At 47.0% G+C, this 20386-nt stretch overlaps 1 protein-coding gene across 1 annotated transcript in view; it reads left to right on the forward strand.

Annotated features, from left to right (window-relative positions):
- The window catches only part of slc16a10 (solute carrier family 16 member 10), a 137448-nt gene that overhangs the window by 107999 nt on the left and 9063 nt on the right, over window positions 1-20386 (forward strand). The window contains exons 5-6 of the mRNA XM_067985056.1: window positions 9744-9884; window positions 13480-13708. Of these exons, the coding sequence (XP_067841157.1) occupies window positions 9744-9884; window positions 13480-13708 (370 nt within the window). The remainder of the gene's footprint in view (window positions 1-9743; window positions 9885-13479; window positions 13709-20386) is intronic.

A 20386-nucleotide genomic window follows, 5' to 3' on the forward strand; every position in this document is an offset into this window, starting at 1 on the left:
GGTGGGGTGGGTGTATGTGCAATCTTACATAGAATGTACAGCACAGAAACAGGCCATTCGGCCCAACTGGCCCATGCCAGTGTTTATGCTCCACATGAGCCCCTCCCACTCTACTTCATCTAACCCTATCAACATATCCTTCTATTGCTTTCTCTCTCGTGTGTTTATCCAGCTTTCCCTTAATCTTGCTGCAGAAGAAAATCTAGGTTTGGTGTTTGCAGGCTCTCTGAGCACAGGTGCAGAGGGACATCACAGCTGAATATCAATTCTGTCCCTGTCTACTTCTACACATGTCGCTGGCCTCCACACACGCACAGTTCCAAGAGGAGTTGCCATATAGTGATCAGGAGGCTGAGCCCTGGCTGATTTCCCTCTTCCTAACCAAGGGACATGGAAGCAAATTACAGTATTAGCAACTCTAATTGCTACCCTACTGAAATGTTTTTTTTAAATATTTCAAAGTATACTTTTTCATAAAATTTAAAAATACACACGGTTTACACACAGTTCAAATAGAGGGCACAAAATGCAGCACGTATACACAATGATCTCATTGTTACAATTTTTAAAACACAGTACGTATTTTCTAATACATTCTGTACAATACAAGGTGAGGTGGCCTTACACGGTGGCCTTTCCCCATAGACCCTTTGCGTAGGCCGCACCTCGCCTCAGTACGTCCCGCAGCACGTACTCCTGCACCTTGGAGTGTGCCAGTCGGCAACACTCAGTCGTGGTCAGCTCCTTCAGCTGGAAGACCAGCAGGTATCACGCGGACCGAAGGGCCTCCTTCGCCGACATGATGGTCTTCCAGCCACAGGTGATATCTGTCTCGGTGTGCGTCCCGGGGAACAGCCCGTAGAGCACAGAGTCCTGTGTTACCGAGCTGTTGGGGATGAACCGGGACAGAGACCAAAACATCTCTCTTCACACCTTCCGCACGAAGGGGCAGTCCATCAGGAGGTGGACGGTAGTCTCGACCCCGCCACAGCCTCGAGGGCAGCTTGTGGCGCTGAGATTCCGTGCGTATTGGAAGAACCGCATTGGGAGGGCCCTTCTCACCACCATCCAGGTTACATCCAGGTGCCTGTTGGTCAGTTCCGGCGACGATCGGGGAAAAGTCCGATCGGATCCACCCTCTCCTTTCCTTGTAGGATTCTCAGGACGTTTTGTGTCAACCCCTTCGGCCTTGTGGTCAAAGGGGTTCCTCCTCAGGAACTTCTCCACCTGGGACAGGTTGGGGGGGTGGGGGGGGGAACGGATCAGCTGGACGGGACGTCCTGCGCCTGCTCGGCCAGCGTGGCCAGACCCAGCCTTCTCAGTGTGTTGGACAGGTAGAAACTCAGCACGTAGTGACACTTGGTGTTTGTGTACTGGGGCTCGACACACATCCTGAGGCAGCCACACATAAAGGTGGCCATCAGGATCAGAGCAGCGTTGGGGACGCTCTTCCCCCCGCTTTGAGTGGGGGTTTATACATGGTGTCCCTGCGGACACATTCTACCTTGGTTCTCCAGACAAAGTGGAAGACAGCTCGGGTGACTGTGATGGCGGAGTTGTGGGTGATGGGCAAGACCCTGGCCACGTAGAGCAACGCCGCGAGTACCTCAGTCTTATCACCAGGTTTCTGCCGGTTATGGAGAGGGAGCACCCCACCCACATGCCAAGCATCTGTTTGGCTTTGGCGATCCACTCCTCCCAGTTCTTCGTTCAAGCCCAGAGCCCCCCGAACCAGATCCCCAGCATCTTCAGGTAGTCGGACCTGACCGTGAAGGGGACAAAGGATTGCATCTCCCACCTGCCAAAGAACATGGCCTTGCTACCTACTAAAAATTTTTTTTTCAAGATATACTTTATTCATAAAATTTGTAAAGGTACATACAATGCAATTCAAGTCATGCTTCAAACAATACAATACAATTTGCAACGGTACATACAGTGCAATTCAACGGTCCCGGTGCAATCAATACACTTACGCACCATACATTGTATATACAGTTCATGGTGTACAATACAAGGTGGGGTGGCCTTACACGGTGGCCTTTCCCCATAGACCCTTTGCGTAGGTAGCACCTCGCCTCAGTACGTCCCATAGCACGTACTCCTGCACCTTGGAGTGTGCCAGTCGGCAACACTCGGTCGCGGACAGCTCCTTCAGCTGGAAGACCAGCAGGTTTCAGGCGGACCAAAGTTCCTCCTTCACCGAGTTAATGGTCTTCCAGCCGCAGGTGATATCTGTCTCTGCGTGCGTCCCGGGGAACAGCCCATAGAGCACAGTGTCCTGTGTTACCGAGCTATTGGGGATGAACTGGGACAGATACCAAAACATCTCTCTCCACACCTTCTGCGCAAAGGGGCAGTCCATCAGGAGGTGGACAACGGTCTCCTCCCCGCCTCACCCTCGAGGGCAGCTTGCGGTGGTGCTGAGATTCCGTGCGTGTTGGAAGGACCGCTCTGGGAGGGCCCTTCTCACCATCATTCAGGCTACATCCTGGTGCCTGTTGGTCAGTTCCGGCGACGAGACGTTCTGCCAAATGGTGTTGACCGTCTGGTCGGGGAAGAAACAGTTCGAGTCCACCCTCTCAGTTCCTTGCAGGACTCTGAGAACATTTTGTGTCGACCACTGTCTGAAGGCCTTGTGGTCAAAGGGGTTCCTCCTCAGGAACTTCTCCACCTGGGACAGGTGGAGGGGAGGACAGTCCTGCTGGACGGGACATCCTGCGCCTGCTCAGCCAGCGTGGCCAGACCCAGCCTTCTTAGTGTGTTGGACAGGTAGAAACTCAGCACGTGGTGATACTTGATGTTTGCATACTGGGGCTCTACACGTATCCTGAGGCAGCCACACACAAAGGTGGCCATCAAGATCAGAGCAGCGTTGGGACGCTCTTCCCCCCCCTTTGTCTGGGGTCTGGCTAGCCTACTGAAATCTGCTAATTCAGCACAAGACTGGTGGTTGAACATGGGACCTTGTCTAGTTTGTATGACTCATACTATATGCTGAGCTATCATGTCTATATTAGTGTTACATTTCACTCTTCCTCATGCTCATGCCTGAGTGTGGTTATGTGATGTTGATAAATTGTCTGCCGCCTAGAAATGATTATATTTGCTGTACTGGATGATAAGTGAATTAAGACCCACTTCTTCTGTACTTTGTGTCCAGTGTTTTCCACTTTTAGCAGCACCAACAGAACAAATCAGGGCATCTGCATAAATACATTTCTGTAACGCCGACTAACATCTGACTAGGCGTCTCAAATATCAACTGTCCTAGCAAATAAAACCAATGAAGCTGAAAACATGGGACAATTGGCTTTGCTGTGGCTGTGGGTTGCCAACCCTCCAGGATTGTCCTGGCATCTTCAGGAATTGAAGATTAAACTCCAGGACACTGCTACGAACAATTCTAGAAAAATCATAGGACCATTAAAATAAAATGGTGTATTTTTTATAACTGAGGTGTTTGTTTAGTTATAAAAATTTTGGAGGTGGGAAAAAGGACTGTTTGACTGAGAGTCAAGAATCCAATCGGGTAATGAGTCTGTTCGCTTCCCAATTGGCGTAGGAAGGTAGTGCGCCGAGAGGATGGACGTGTCGGATGGCCAATGGTGGGAGCGGGGCAGTTGTAGGCAGGAAGTCATGTGATGAAACCTCCAGGAGTACATTCGACCTGAGTTGGCAACCCTACTGTGGCTGTATGTAGCTACTGTTGCAAATGCCTCAACACCCTCTAGTCCAACAATGCGTTGAAATAACTTTTCGTTTGTGCTAAGAGTAGAATAAACAAGTTGGAAAGATGAAGTTCAAAAGTGCCAACTGTGGCCACTTGGCAATATGATGCAAGAACTTGTACTTTGTGCAAAGCAGTTAGGGTTCTGCTATATTTTACATATTAGAAAAGCTACTGTAAAATCATTTTACATTGGTCATTAATCATACCCCCTCTGATTCTGACCTTTTATGTGTTCCCCTCCTCCCTTTATTCCACTACTGGTGGCAGAGCCTTTGGTCAGCTTGGCCCCACTCCCTTGAATTCCCTCTCCAAACCTCTGCTTCTCCATTTCTCTCCCTCCTTACCTTGATGTCCATTTTCCTGTCTGATTTAAATTTGTGAATCGCCATGGGATGTTAAAGGCACCGTGCAAATATGACTTGTGTATTTAGAGGACATAAAAATACATGCAGAGCAGATTAAGGTGTGGGAGTGAGAGCATGCTGGCCCAAATGAACCATCCAGAGCCTTGAGCACAGAATCTAGGCTGACACTCCAGGGAGTACTGAGGGAGCACTGTCGGAGGTGCCGTCTTTCAGATGAAATGTTAAACTTAGGCCCCATCTTCCCCCTCAGGTGGATGTAAAAGATCCCATGGTACTATTTCAAAGAAGAGCAGGGATTTCTCCCCTGTGGCATAGTCAATATTTATCCCTCAATCAACATCACTAAAACAGATTATCTGGTCATTATCACATTACTGTTTGTGGGAGCTTGCTGTGTGCAAATTGGCTGTTGCGTTTCCTACATTACAACAGGGTCTACACTTCAAAAGTACTTAATTGGCTGTAAAGCACTTTGGGACTTCCTGAGGTTGTGAATGGCGCTATATAAATGCAAGTCTTTCTTTCTTCCATCAACTATGTGCCTATTTCACTGTCATGGGCTGATACTCGGACACTCTTGCAGGATCCAGATATCTGCAATTTTATAACTTTAACTCTCTCCAACATGCTTCGTTCCCTGACGAAGAGTACAGGCATACAACCTATTTTAAGGTCTTCTCTCTTTGTTTCCGATTTAACGCGTGCGTGTGTTGTGTTTCCTCCTCACCTCCTCCATCCCCTGCAGCCTACCCACTGGGAAGCACAGTGCTTCCAATTAGTGCCTCCCCGACGGTCTGACTGCAATTCATGGTAGCTGGTTGCGTTTTTAAAAAAAAACTCTGCATATCGTATCACAAAAAGGAAGCATTATGAAATTGTGGAGTTACACACGGATTTCAGCATTATACAGGTCCACGAGGAAGCAGCAGCGCAGTGAGATTGGTTTTGGATACGCTCCAGCAAAGATCCGGCAACAACACGATGGGCCAAAACGTGGCCTGTAAACATCTGTCGCTCTAAGAACTGTAGCCTGTCTATTATTTGAGCCTCCATTTCCCTCAGAGGAAACGTTACATTACTCAGTGTAAAGAAGTCACTTGTGCCAGCGTCAGATTTTGTACACACTAAACTTCCATCTCTAAGCTTTACATTCAGGTTTCTGATGAAAGCCAAACATTTCTTGCAGTATGGAAAAGCCAATAGTGGAAAGCAACCAAGCTGATTAAATTTGATTCCTTCCTGTTCTGGAGAATGTCTGGGTCAGTGCAAGGACAGCTGCTCTGTAGAGGTTGGTTGAGCTCAGCAAAATGGATGCTGCGTATGGATGCCGGCTATCTCTAGCATGTCGGTATTTACAAGACTGTATTCATCAGATTCGAATTAGTATTTCTAGGAAGTGAGAATCATCGAAAGGGTACAGCACGGAAGGAGGCCATTCAGCCCATCGAGTCTGTGCCAGCTCCATGCAAGAGCAATCCAGCTAGTCCCACTCCCCCATCAGGGTCACATCAGAGGAGGAAAGGCAAGAGAAGTGAAAAGAGGAATGAAGAATGTTTTTGACTTTTCAAGTGTCCATAGTTTTCTTTTCTGTTTAACTCAATAGCACCTCGTGTGGAACATAATATCTACTGAGGATCAGCACAACAGGGCCAGGGAGGGGAGGCCTGAGGCCTCGTGGAGAGAGTTTTGAGAATCTGTGGGTCAAAGGGAAACCCACCCAGTGGACAGAGTCAGTCCTGACACAAAGGAAGATGGTTGTGGTTGTCAGAAGCCAGTCATCACAGCCACAGAACATCATTGTGGAAGTTCCTCAGGGAAATATTTTCACTCCAGCCACCTTCAGCTGATTTGTCAATGATCTTCTCTCTGTCACAAGGTCATAAGTGTGGGCTGTTCATTGACGATGCCACAGTCATAGAATCATAGAAAGTTACGGCACAGAAGGAGGCCATTCGGCCCACCATGTCAGTGCTGGCTGAAAAAGAGCTATCCAGCTTAATCCCACTTTCCAGCTCTTGGTCCGTAGCCCTGTAGGTTACGGTACTTCAGGTGTACATCCAAGTACTTTTTAAATGAGTTGAGGGTTTCTGCCTCTACCACCCTTTCAGGCAGTGAGTTCCAGACCCCCACCAACCTCTGAGTGAAAAAAATTCTCCTCAGCTCCCCTCTAATCCTTCTACCAATTACTTTAAATCTATGCCCCCTGGTCACTGACCCCTCTGCTAAGGGAAATAGGTCCTCCCTATCCACTCTATCTAGGTCCCTTATAATTTTATACACCTCAATTAAATCTCCCCTCAGCCTCCTTTGTTCCAAAGAAAACAACCCCAGTCTATCCAATCTTTCCTCTTACCTAAAATTCTCCAGCCCTGGCAACATCCTCATAAATCTCCTCCGTATCCTCTCTAGTGCAATCATATCTTTCCTGTAATGTGGTGACGAGAACTGTGCGCAGTACTCAAGCTGTGGCCTGACCAATGTTTTATATAGTTCTAGCATAACCTCCCTGCTCTTATATTCCATGCGTCGGCTAATAAAGGAAAGTATCCCGTACGCCTTTTTAACCACCTTATCTACCCGTCCTGCTACTTTCAGGGATCTGTGGATATGCACTCCAAAGTCTCTCTGTTCCTCTAAACCTTTCTGTATCCTCCCATTTATTGTGTATTCCCTTGCCTTGTTTGCTCTCCCCAAATGCATTACAGTGTTCAGCTTCATTCACAACTCCTATAATGAAGCAGCCCACACTAGCCTACAGTAGGACCTTGATAACATCCAGGCTTGGATGTTCAAGTGGCAGGTAAGTCGCACCACTTAAGTGGCAGGTAACAGTCACACCACATAAGTGGCAGGTATGGACCATCTCAAATAAGAGAGCCCAGCCATCTCCTTTTGACCTTCAATGGCACCTCCATTGCCAAGTCCCCCTTTATCAATATCTTAGGGTTCACCATTGACCAGAAGCTTAACTGGGCCAGTCTTAGCAACACTGCAACTACAAGAACAGGGGAGAGGCTGGGTACTCTTTAACAAGTGGCTCACCTCCTGACCCCTTAAAGTCTATCCATCATCTACAAGACTCAAGTCAGGAGTTTGATGGAAATACCAGTCACCTTGATGGGTCCAGCCACAACAATACTCAAGAAACTTGACACAATCTAGGACACAGACATGGACACAAAATGATACATTTTGGTAGGAAGAATGAGGAGAGGCAATATACACTAAATGGTGCAATGTTAAAGGGGGTACAGGAACAGAGAGACCTGGGATGTATGTGCACAAATCTTTGAAGGTGGCAAGACAAGTTGAGAAGGCTGTTAAAAAGCATATGGGTTCCTGGGCTTTATTAATAGAGGCATAGAGTACAAAAGTAAGGAAGTTATGCTAAACCTTTATAAAACACAGATTAGGCCTCAGCTAGAGTATTGTGTTCAATTCTGGGCACCAAATTTTAGGAAGGAAGTCAAGCCCTTAGAGAGGATGCAGAAGAGATTTACTAGATTGATACCAGGAATGAGGGACTTCAGTTACGTGGATAGACAGGAGAAGTTGGGGTTGTTCTCCTTCGAGCAGAGACGGTTAAGGGGAGATTTGATAGAGATATTCAAAACCATGAACGGTTTGACGGAGTAAATAAGAAGAAACTGTTTCCAGTGGCCGAAGGGTCGGTAAAGAGGAAACAGATTTAAGGTGATCGGCAAAAGAGCCAGAGGCGACATGAGGAAACATTTTTTCATATAGCGAGTTGTTATGATCTGGAATGCAATGCCTGAAAGGGTGGTGGAAGCAGATTCAATAATAACTTTCAAAAGGGAATTGGATAAATACTTGAAGGGAAAAAAAATACAGGGCTATGGGGAAAGAGCAGGGAGTGCGACTAATTGGTTAGCTCTTTTAAAGAGCTGTCACAGTCACGATGGGCTGAATGCCTCCTTCTGTGCTGTAACATACAATGATACAGCAGATTGCTTGATCAGTGTCCCTGCCACTGGATTCAATATCTATCCCTTTCACCACTTGCACGCTGTGGCTGCATTATGTACAATCTACAGGATGCAGTGCAGCAACTCCCCAAAGATATTTCAACGACACCTCCATTCCCTGTGACCTCTCCCACTGAGAAGGACAAGAGCAGCAATGTCTTGTGGGAACACCATCACCTCCAAGTTCACTTCCAAGTAGCACACATGACATGACAAGTATTGCCATTCCTTCATCATCGCTGAATCAATATCCTGGAATTCGCTACCTAACACCGTTTGTTGGAGCACCTTCACCAAAAGAACTGCAGAATCTTCTCAAGGCAATAAGGGTTGGACAATACTTGCAGCCTTGCCAGCGTCGCCCAGATCACAAGAACAATTTTTTTTAAAGTGTCAGCTGCTGCCCCTCCCCCACCCCGAGTCAGAAAATGTGGGTTCAAGCACCACTCCAGCACGTGATCACATAAGGACCAATTTTAACCCTGCTTTCCTGGCGGAAACCGGACATGTGGGAAGTTAAAATGCCCCGCGGGACTTAACCCGCGCCGATCCTACTGCCTTCCTAACCTGTTTGAGTTCCTAACCTCCTCTTCTGAGCAAGTGAGAGGCTCGCCCGCCGGTAGTCAATGAGGTCCTTCGATTAATATGTGGATCGGGCTCCGATGGTGTCATCGGGGCCTGACTGCCACTTTAACCGGAGGCCTGTGCTGTCGTGGTTTCCTCCACCTGCCAACCAAGAGGAGCCGGGCCCAGGAAGGTAAGTGGATTTATTTCTCCTCAGTTCCCTTGAGTAGCAGGAGTGCTCCGTCAGGGCCCACAAGTAAACGATAGGCCTCCCCTGCCCAGGGCTTCCCTTCCACTTCCCCGACTGCGAGGCCCTGCCCTGTCCCCTCCCCCCCCCCCCCCTGCTTCCCCCAACTACTTATGTGAGTGTCGGGGACAGTTCCTTTGGGTCCCTGGTGGGGGCTTCATGCCGCCCAGATTCTAGCTGCCACCCGCTGATGAGCTGCCGCATCCCACCAGGTTGGAGCGTGAGACCGATGTGGTCTGTGCAGATGAGTTAAAATCTCCTGGGCCTCATGGCCGCGGAGGCCTGGATGGTTTTCCGTTCACCTCGGCCATCGCCCGTACGACTCCCAGCGGGAATTACAATCCAGGCTGACACTTCAGTACAGTACTGAGGTGCCATCTTTCGGGTGAGAAATCAAGCCCCATCTGTTCAGGTGGATGTAAACGATCCCTATTGTCCAGGCTAACATTCGTCGCTCAGCCAATACCATCAAAAACAGATTAACTGCCTCGTTTACCTGATTGCTGCTTGTGAGACCTTTTTGGGCAAATTAGCTGTTGCATTTACCTCCCACCCTGGGAATGCACTTCAAAAGTAATTCATTGGCTGCGTGGTCGTGAAAGGTGCAACTTCTTCCTTAATTGCTCTTTGTGTTATTGCTGTATGAATGCTTAATGAGTTTGTATGACATGCCTCTGCTGTTTTAACAGAGGTGTTAACCCAATTAAAATAAACAGCTTAACGTCGCCATTAAAAACAGCAGACCGTGGAAACATTTGTTCACTAATACCGCAAACAGCATCTTCTAGGATTTTATGTCTAAAGCCGTAATGACATGCTCTAATTTTTGTTTGTTTCTTTCCCAACAGATGAAGCACGTGGAAGAAACTTTTAAATTGCAAAATGAAGAGATTCTTCTGATGTGCATTGGGATCTCATCAGGGATTGGCCGATTGATCTTTGGCAGGGTGGCAGACTATTTACCTGGTTCGAATAAAGTTTTCCTTCAGGTAAGGTGGACGTGTGTCAAATGGGGGAGGTGGCTAGTGAGAGGGAGGGGTCAAGCCTGCACCGACCTGTCACTGAGTAGCTTAGGGGCGCGGGGAATTCAGCCTCAGTAACAAACCCTAGAGAGGTAGAGCTGTCACCGGAGGCTAGGATTCTTCCCGCCCACCTCCAGATGACCCTGCGCTCTTGACTGAGGCTGTGCCAAATTGTGAACAGTTTTGTGGTGAGGAATTGCACCCACCACAAACCGTGTGAGATTGCTCAAACCAGTTTCTTTTTTATTTATTCGTTCATGGGATGTGGGCGTTGCTGGCAAGGCCAGCGTTTATCGCCCATCCCCTAATTGCCCTTGAGAAGGTGGTGGTGAACTGCTGCAGTCCATGTGGTGAAGGTTCTCCCACAGTGCTGTTAGGTAGGGAGTTCCAGGATTTTGACCCAGCGACGATGAAGGAACAGCGATATATTTCCAAGTTGGGATGGTGTGTGACTTGGAAGGGAACGTGCAGGTGGTGGTGTTCCCGTGTGCCTGCTGCCCTTGTCCTTCTAGGTGGTAGAGGTCACGGGTTTGGGAGGTGCTGTCAAAGAAGCCTGGGCGAGTTGCTGCAGTGCATCCTGTAGATGGTACACACTGCAGCCACGGTGCGCCGATGATGAAGGGAGTGAATGTTTAGGGTGGTGGATGGGGTACCAATCAAGCGGGCTGCTTTGTCCTGGATGGTGTCGAGCTTCTTGAGTGTTGTTGGAGCTGCACTCATCCAGGCAAGTGGAGAGTATTTCATCATACTCCTGACTTGTGCCTTGTAGATAGTGGAAAGGCTTTGGGGAGTCAGGAGGTGAGTCACTTGCTGCAGAATACCCAGCCTCTCACTTGCTCTTGTAGTCACAGTATTTATGTGACTGGTCCAGTTAAGTTTCTGGTCAATGGTGACCCCCGGGATGTTGATGGTGGGGTTTTGGTGATGGTAATGCCGTTGAATGTCATGGGGAAATGGTTAGACTCTCTCTTATTGGAGAGCATACAGCTGGCAGAGAGAGAAGGCCTTTAACCCTTCGGTCTGATCCGGGGCACAGAAATGAAAGACGAGTGAGATTAACCTACTACAACATCTCCTTCTAGTAGAGTCATAGAGTTATACAGCACGGATAGAGGCCCTTCGGCCCATCGTGTCCGCGCCGGCCATCAAGCCCAGTCTAATCTAATCCCATATTCCAGCATTTGGTCCGTAGCCTTGTATGCTATGGCATTTCAAGTGCTCATCCAAATGCTTCTTGAATGTTGTGAGGGTTCCTGCCTCCACAACCCTCTCAGTCAGTGAGTTCCAGACTCCAACCACCCTCTGGGTGAAAAAGTTCTTTCTCAAATCCCCTCTAAACCTCCCGCCTTTTACCTTGAATCTATGCCCCCTTGTTATAGAACCCCCAATGAAGGGAAAAAGCTCCTGAGTATCCATCCTATCTATGCCCCTCATAATTTTGTACACCTCAATCATGTCCCCCCTCAGCCTCCTCTGCTCCAAGGAAAACAAACCCAATCTTCCCAGTCTCTCTTCATAGCTGAAGCGCTCCAGCCCTGGTAACATCCTGGTGAATCTCCTCTGCACCCTCTCCAAAGCGATCACATCCTTCCTGTAGTGCGGCGACCAGAACTGCACACAGTACTCCAGCTGTGGCCTAACCAGTGTTTTATACAGCTCCATCATAACCTCCTTGCTCTTATATTCTATGCCTCGGCTAATAAAGGCAAGTATCCCATATGCCTTCTTTACCACCTTATCTACCTGTTCCGCCGCCTTCAGGGATCTGTGAACTTGCACACCAAGATCCCTCTGACCCTCTGTCTTGCCTAGGGTCCTCCCATTCATTGTGTAGTCCCTTGCCTTGTTAGTCGCTCCAAAGTGCATCACCTCGCACTTTTCCGGGTTAAATTCCATTTGCCACTGTTCCGCCCATCTGACCAACCCATCTATATCGTCCTGCAGACTGAGGCTATCCTCCTCGCTATTTACCACCCTACCAATTTTTGTATCATCAGCGAACTTACTGATCATACCTTTTACATTCATATCCAAGTCGTTAATGTAGACCACAAACAGCAAGGGACCCAGCACCGATCCCTGTGGTACCCCACTGGCCACAGGCTTCCAGTCACAAAAACAACCTTCGACCATCACCCTCTGCCTTCTGCCACTAAGCCAGTTTTGTATCCAAAGTGCCAAGGCACCCTGGACTCCATGGGCTCGTACCTTCTTGACCAGTCTCCTGTGCGGGACTTTATCGAAGGCCTTACTGAAATCCATGTATACCATATCCACTGCGTTACCCTCATCCACACGCCTAGTCACCCCCTCAAAAAATTCAATCAAATTAGTCAGACATGATCTTCCCTTGACAAAGCCATGTTGACTATCCCTGATTAATCCTTGCTTTTCCAAGTGGAGACTAATTTTTTTAAAAAAAATTCTCACCCAACTCCTCGAGAGAATATCTTGCAGTGGCACAAACTAAGATATGTTATTAGTGTACCAGTTATATTTCACCAAAAGTTGTGCCATTGATAGGATTTCTGAGATTGATGCCGGTAGACAGCAATGGAACTTAGAAACAGGAGTAGGCCATTCAACTCCTTGAGTCTGTTCCGCCATTCAATGAGATCATGGCTGATCCTAACTCAATTTACCCGCCTCGGCTCCATATCCTGTAATACCCTTGGCGAGCAAAAATCTATCGATCTCAGATTTAAAATGATTAATTAAGCTGGCATCTACTGCTTTCTGTGGGAGAGAGTTTCACACTTCTACCACCCTTTGTGTGAAGAAATGCTTCCTAACTTCTCTCCTGAATGGCCTGGCTCTGATTTTTAGGTTATGTCCCCTTGTCCTAGACTCCCCCACCAGCAGAAAAAGTTTCTATCTACCCTATCAATTCCTTTCAAAATCCTAAAAGCCTCAATCAAATCACCCCTTAACCTTCTATATTCCAGGGGATACAAGCCTAGTTTACGTAATCTCTCCTCATAATTTAGCCCTTCGAGCCCTGATAACATTCTGGTGAATCTGCGCTGCACTCTTTCCAGGGCCAATATATCCTTTCTAAGGTGCGGTGCCCAGAACTGTACACGGTACTCCAGATGTTGTCTAACCAGGGCTTTGTATAGTTGTAGCATAACTTACTCCCCTTATAATGGTTTTGCTTCCTTGCTTACAATGCTCTGGAGAATGAGCAAAACAGAATTCCATACATGCATGTTCCAGTGCACCCACGCAGTTCTGCTCACTGGTTTCTATAACTCTTTGAACTTTGGGACATTCACTTCAAAGGTGGCACAGTAGGCCACACGAGTACATCTCTATGTTTTAAAGAGTCCGCTCTGCACCAACTAGCAGTGGAACATTATACCGCACATTGGCAAGTGTAGTGCAAAATACCATGCCACAACCGATGCCCAAAGTATAATATAATTGGCTCATCATTTACTCATGCTACCTCCGTTATACTATAGTCTGAGACCTGCTCATGAATAAAATTGATAAACATTCATACTTTTCTTCATGTAAATAGAGCAGTTGAAGAGGATGATTTTTTTTCTTCTCATTTTAGGCGGCCTCGTTCGGCGTGATCGGCCTGATGTCCATGATGATTCCACTGTGCCAAGGCTTTGGCAGTCTCATTGCTGTCTGCCTTTTCATGGGTTTATTTGACGGATGCTTCATCTCAATCATGGCCCCCATTGCCTTTGAGCTTGTGGGTTCAGAGAATGTATCCCAGGCGATAGGATTCCTTCTTGGGCTGATGTCCGTACCAATGACATCCGGCCCACCGATTGCAGGTATGGTGCGGTGCTATACAATTGTCTGTCTGGATGACTCAAGACTAGAACAGTCCTTTTAATACTGAAATCTATGACTACTTAATAACTATACCATCTGACCATTCAGATTTGAAGATTTCAAGTATTCAACATATAATGGGTGAGACAACATGACATGTACAAGAGCATGCTGCTGACCATTCAAATGTTGAGGAGTAAATTGGAAACCACCACACTAACAACTTAAAGTGGCTCTTTAGTGAAAGTAAATGAGTGACATTTATTGTGTAGTGCCAGATCAGTTTTAAGGTGTACAACTTCTAAGCCTTTCAGTGCATTTCCCCCTACACTTAGGTTTCCAAAATGTTTCATTTGCTTTGTAAATATATACCAGGAAATATTTTTTTTTGTTTAAAGTCTTTCTAATAAGATTCAGATTCTAACTACAATTTACAGAGTAGTCATTAACCAATATAAGGAAAGCTGCCAGAACCTCTTGGGAATGAAATTTGAAGATGCAGGAGGTCATGTGAAGAATTTGGGCGAGAGTCACTCCAAGGATGAGATTCGGGGGGTTAAAATGGCCTAGCCTCATGCCACCAATGGGGGCAAGCAGCAGGCCCTAAGCTCGCCTCTCGCCCCTATATTAAAATGGCGGCTCAGGCATCTTGTCTTCCTTTTATTTATTTTTAGCCTATCAGTGACTACCTCATCTGCAGTTTCTATTTTGTTTTGATACTTTGTCTACTCTGGAAATTCATGGTATCCTCCATGAACACAGAAAAGAATTCATTTTGTACATTTGCTATCCCTTGCTCATTTGATATGTCACCTTTGGGATCTTTCAATTGCCCCAACATTTCCTTTTTCACCGCAGGCAAATAGATTGCACAAACCTTAACAAACTAAATGAGGGGGAAAACTCTGATCCAATAGGAGCGACATCCACTGCTACTGTGGCGCCTGGCTTGCATTTATCCAGTTTGGTTTAATTGAATCTGCAGATTGTGTCATTCCTTTAATATTAGTACGGCTTCAGAGGTAACACTGGTAGGTAAAGTGATTGCACAGTGCTGTGAGTGGGAAGAGCAAGCAGGTTATCTGATGTGGGACTATAAATCACAGACAGCAGCACATAATCAGAAGGAAATAGAGTCTTGAGTCGATAACTCGTATCAACAAAAAGACAAATGTAAGCGGATTAATACCAATAAGTAAAGGAGATCTTGAGCAAATCTGATATCATGCACTGACATTGGTTTCTTCCTGTACAGAAGAAGAATTTCTCTGAAGCATTGCAGCAGTTTATTGTGTGTGGCCAGATATGCAGTCAGTGGTCCTCAAAGCTTAATTTTATCAAATGGAAAGTGTCAAAGGAATAAATTATGCCAAACCTTTAAGAAATGAGTGTTTCAACAACTGTTATATTTAATCTACACTAACTCCACTCGTGCACTTTGTCTTACTGTGAATTTGCTTCCTTTTCAAACACGTGAATCTTCCTCCCACTAATAAGGATGTTACAAACATTGCCATGTCACTCTAGTCTGGTTAATAGACAGTATAGCCCCGGGTGGCAAACCGCCCGATCTCGGCAGTGTGAGACCTGGGGGATTTTTAATCTATAGCATCAGTCAGTCTCCCGTCCAAAACAGGCGGGAAGCGACTGCTGGCCGACGGGCAGGGGAGCAATGTCGGGCGGCAGGAAGCCCATCGAGGGGCGTGGTTGGGTTCAGGAAGACCTCGCGATCAGTGGAGGGTGGGGGGGGCGGGGGTGGTGGTGGAGAGGCCTGGAGCAGGGGAGGCCTAAACTTCCCTTGTGGAGCCAAGAGCTGCACTCCTGTTCTTCCCGGCCCCACAAGGAACGTCAAATAAAAGACTTACTTGTTTGGGTGACTTCCCTGCTCAGGCCCATGGTTAAAATAGCAGTCGGGACCTGATGACATCAGCCGATCTGCATATGTAAAGAAGGATCCCGCCGGTTTCTGGCAGGTTAACCTCTCACCTGCTCCGGAGAGTAGGTTAAAATTGTAACCTGTGGGATTGGTGTGAGATGTCGGTGGGTGATTTTAACTCCCTACCTGTCCAGTTCCTGCTGCATGAGCAGAGTTAGAATCGGCCCTTATGATTCAAGATAGGAATACCACCTGTGTACTCCATATGCTAACTCGAGCCGTGTTCATCCCTTATTTTTATCGAGCAGATTTCCCATTGGGTTCCTCACAATGAGTAAGGCCAAGGAGTATTACAAGGGACATTGACTTCTCAGCACAGGGGGTGGCCCTGGGATCAAGGAGCATCGACCAGGAAAGGGGATGGGGGTTTGGCAGTACGGATTGGAGTCTCAGGATCTAGCAATATTCTAAGGGGGCATCACAGAGTCTGGAAGCACTGAGAGGGGATTTCAGTATTGAGGTATTTTCACCATTCCTGCTTCTTCAAACATCTCACTGCCTCTTGAAGTTTAATGCGAAGCTGTTTTAATATTGCTGTTAGGGGGAATATACTGTAAACGACTCTTGTCATTTCTGAATTTTTTTTTTATTTGTTCATGGGTTCGTGGGCATCGCTGGCAAGGCCAGCATTTATTGCCCATCCCTAATTGCCCTTGAGACGGTGGTGGTGAATATCGGTTAGGCATGACTTTCTGTAGGTTTTTAAAGAATTTTCCCACAGTTTTATGAAATGAGGTTCAGAAACTGCAAGTGTTCAAACTGCCATCAGCACAAACCTGTTACAGTATGTTCAGTGACCACAGGGACATGCAGTGTGTTATAACTGAGCTCCAGCAAGATCTTTGCAGGTTACACTGACCCATGGTAAACGGTTGCTTTATCGTTGAGGTAAAACAAAAGTAAATTTCCGTTTGGGAGAATGGGAAAGAGTTTGAAACCACATATTATATGGAATTGTGTACCAAATGAAATAACCACATGCAAATGCACTCCTCTAATTTAAAGTAAAAGTGCCAGAGTGAGTGCCATCAGTAAATCATCACAAATAGATTGCAGCAGCGATAGTTGCAGGATGTGGAACCAAAATAAAGTGCCTGCTTGCTGCATTACAGAAAGGCATGATTGTTCTTCCATGTCATGGACTAAATGCTATTCATATAAAAGTTACCATAGAACTGTACTCCATAAACTAGATTTTATCTCGCGCTTAAATTCCTCTCTGAAATGGTGATTTTTGTTTTTATTTCAGTTGATTTTTTTTTAATCGAGTGCTTATTATTTAGCGAAACAGTTCTCCAACAATCAAAAAAAAAAGTTTTTTTTTAAAAACTGGAAATGCTGAAAATCTGAAATAAAAGCAGAGAATGTAGGAAATAGCAATTCATCAGCATCAGCAATGAGAAAAGACAGGTTATGACACTTTGGATGTAGACCCCTCATCAGAACTCCAACAATCATTTAGGTACGATGGTTTACATTGGCCGGGGGTTTCCTCGGAGCTGCTCCAGCTGCACTGCCATAACTTCACCAGATGTGCGGCGGAAACCCCGTTTCCCGGCCTTCCGACAAGAATACGGCAGCAGGGTGGGAGCAGCTCCAAGGAAATTTCCCGACCACTGTAATTTTTGTAAAAAGAAATTCTTCGGCCTATGTCTGGTTCCGTTTTCTTGAATGAGTTCCCTTTTCATGAATGTATCAGTAACCTCGCACTGTGTCCCTATAAAACAGTAACAATGAAGAGTAGACAAAATAATTTGTGTTGGTCTCAAAGCAAAATGACCTTCTGAATTAAAGCACACAGTCGCAGAAATCTATCAGGTGAAAAGACGTCAAAATGGCATTTGTTTGGTTTGGATAGTCAACATGTTTAACATATTTTTGTTCATGGCCGTACCCCCTATCTCTGCAACCTCCTCCAGCCCTACAACCTCCAAATCCCCCCCCCCCCCCACCAACTCTCCATTCCTCTGCCTCTGGCCTGGGCCCAAGCTTCCAAAATTCCCGCTCTTAAACCCGTCCACTTCACTACGTTCTTCTCCTTCTTTAAGACGATTGTTAAAGCACACATTTTTAAACAAGGTTTTAGTGGCCCCCTCCTAATATCTCCTTCTTTGGCACAGCTCCATTTCTTTTTGATAATGGCTGTATCAAAGGCCTTCGGAGGTTCTTCTACATTAAAGGTGCTGTATAAATGTAAGTTGTTGTAGTCATGTTAGGCAGACCTTTTGATCACTGTCACTGTGTAGGAGAACCGTTCACATATCAGTGACTCCCTGGCCTCACGAGCAGCCAGGTGAGCCGCTGCTCTGCCCATGGGTTCCTCCTCCTCCTCCATGTGGGTGGCAGATGTGGATGGGGCCTCCTCAAGCGGCACCCCTCTCTGTTGTTGCCCTCTGTGCTCTTGTGCAGGTGCCTGTGGCACAGCATTGTGTTGTGGAGCTCCAAGTGGCGGAGTTGGACGCCGTGCCTGGCGAGGCTGGTGAAGTTGCTCGTCCTCGGATGTAGTGGTGAATGCAGCCATGGTGCCCCCCATCCTGACGGTGTGAGTTTGAGGGGATCCGCAAAGTAGTTAAATATGTGTGAACAGAAGAATTTTGAGTGGAAAGTAAGAATTTGCAGTGAAAACATAAAGATCTCACAGCCAAAAGTTTGTCTGAAAGAACTGAGGGCCCTGCTGCAATAAGTGACCTTTGCCCCCCGTCTGTCAAATAAGCATTTGAGTGACCCACTGGCTGAAACACATCTGTTGCAACATGGAGTGTTTCCCACAGGACGGGAAACACTCCGAGGAAGCTTCAAAATCGCACCCCTTCCTCAATGTGAAGAAAATTAAGTACTTTAACTGCTTAAACCATCTAAACAACCGTGTCAAGTATCATCCCACTGGCTTTAATTGCCGGTGGGACTTCCGCATTCGGGAGGCGCGCACGCACCCAGGCACGTCAGTGGGGAACCCGGAAGTCTGCGGGTTGAAACCGGGTTCCGAACCCAATCGGGATTTCCCCGATTTTTGGAGCTCCCGCCCCGATCACACCCGGAATTTCACGGCAAAATTGAACCCCAAGTATCGTTCTAGAAGATCTACGCTGCGCTCCCTCCACGGCCAATATACCCTTCCTAAGGTGCGGTGCCCAGAACTGAACACAGTACTCCAGGTGTGGTCTAACCAGGGCTTTGTACAGCTGTAGCATAACTTCTACCCCTGTGTATTCCAGTCCTCTAGTTATAAAGGCCAGCATTCCATTAGCCTGTAAAAGCAGCATGAGAATCTTTCTCTCTTTTCCTTTTCTAGCTGTATGCATAGGAACTAGCAGAGCAGTGTAATAAGTAATTGTATATATGACATGCCTGACACTTGTGATTTTGTTAACATTTATTGATTTTGCATTACTGTTTTAGTCTCTGTGATTTATTGGCATGAGAGAGAAAAATTCCCCCTCTCCCTATGAGGGTAATTTTAGCCTCCAAGAACAGGTGGGTTGGGGGCAGGTGGGAGGTTAAAATAATAACTTTTTGGAGCGGGACCGCATCTCGGCTCCAACGCACTCACTTCTGGGTTTAACCCAGGCAGGTTTATCTGCGTGTGGACAGCAGACGTCAGGAAGTCTCACCCCCTCTTAAAGCCAGCGGGCCGATACTTAAAGGGGCATTGTACCTCAATAAGATACCTGAGGTACTTAATATTTTGTGTATTAGAAAACTTAAGTGAATTTAACCGTACCTGTTCGGGGTTTCCCATCACTTCCGATTCATGTCAGGTGAAAGCAAGCAGGAAGGGCCTGATCCATGAGGTGAGTGCCTTTATTGCACTGCTTGTGAGCCCGGAGGAGCAGGAGTGTTTCCTCCAGGCCCAACAAGTTCACCTGGCCTACAAGACCCCAGCAATCCGCCGAACCCCTGCCCCCTCTCCACCCCAATTCCCCCCCCCCCCACCACCGATGCTGGACTCCCCCACTCCCCTTGGTCTTCAATGCTGGATCCCCTCTCCCCGATCCCCAATGCTGGCTGACCCCCCCCCCCCCCCCCCCCGATCTCCGTGCGGGCTGATCCCCCCCCACCAATGTTGCCAACGTCCCCCAACTTCCCCCCTCCAATTTTTTTGTGCCAATGATCTCCCTCTCCCTCCCACCCCCTTCTCTGATTTGAAGTTCTTTTCACTGCCGACAGACAGCCAGCCTGTCAATCTGGCTGCCTGGCACGCAGGAAACCCAGAAGCACAAATACTCACCTTCAATTGAGTTGTGATCGCAGATTGCGACGCACTCGGTTGGCATCCGGGTTCCCCACGTGAATATCTAGGGACATGCAGGGTACCCGGCTCCGAGTGAAAATCATGCCCTATGCGCCCCCCCTCTCCCCCTCCCTCCCTTCCTTCTATTCCAGTGAATCGCAGGCATTAAAACAAAAGGCAAAATCAAAAACTGGCTAATGAAATCATTAGTGATGGCAACACTACTTGCCTGTATGTGATGTTACTCTAAGACTAGCTGTAACTGAGTGAACTTGGCTTTAGTACTGCTCTAGGCAGAGTACAGTTGCTGTATGGTTTACCTCTTGCTTTGTTATAATAAATTTGTCTAGTTATAAGGAGGTATCTCTAAGCAACCAGCACTTGTCTAGTCCTACGATTAGTCCTAGTCCTAGGCTTCCAAAAAGGCATCTAACAAAATTCCGCACAAAACGCTATTAATTAAACTCACAGCTGTGGGGATTTAGGGTAAACGCTGAGAATAAATAAGAC

Source organism: Heptranchias perlo, chromosome 5, assembly GCF_035084215.1.
Source record: "Heptranchias perlo isolate sHepPer1 chromosome 5, sHepPer1.hap1, whole genome shotgun sequence".
Classification (NCBI taxonomy): domain Eukaryota; kingdom Metazoa; phylum Chordata; class Chondrichthyes; order Hexanchiformes; family Hexanchidae; genus Heptranchias; species Heptranchias perlo.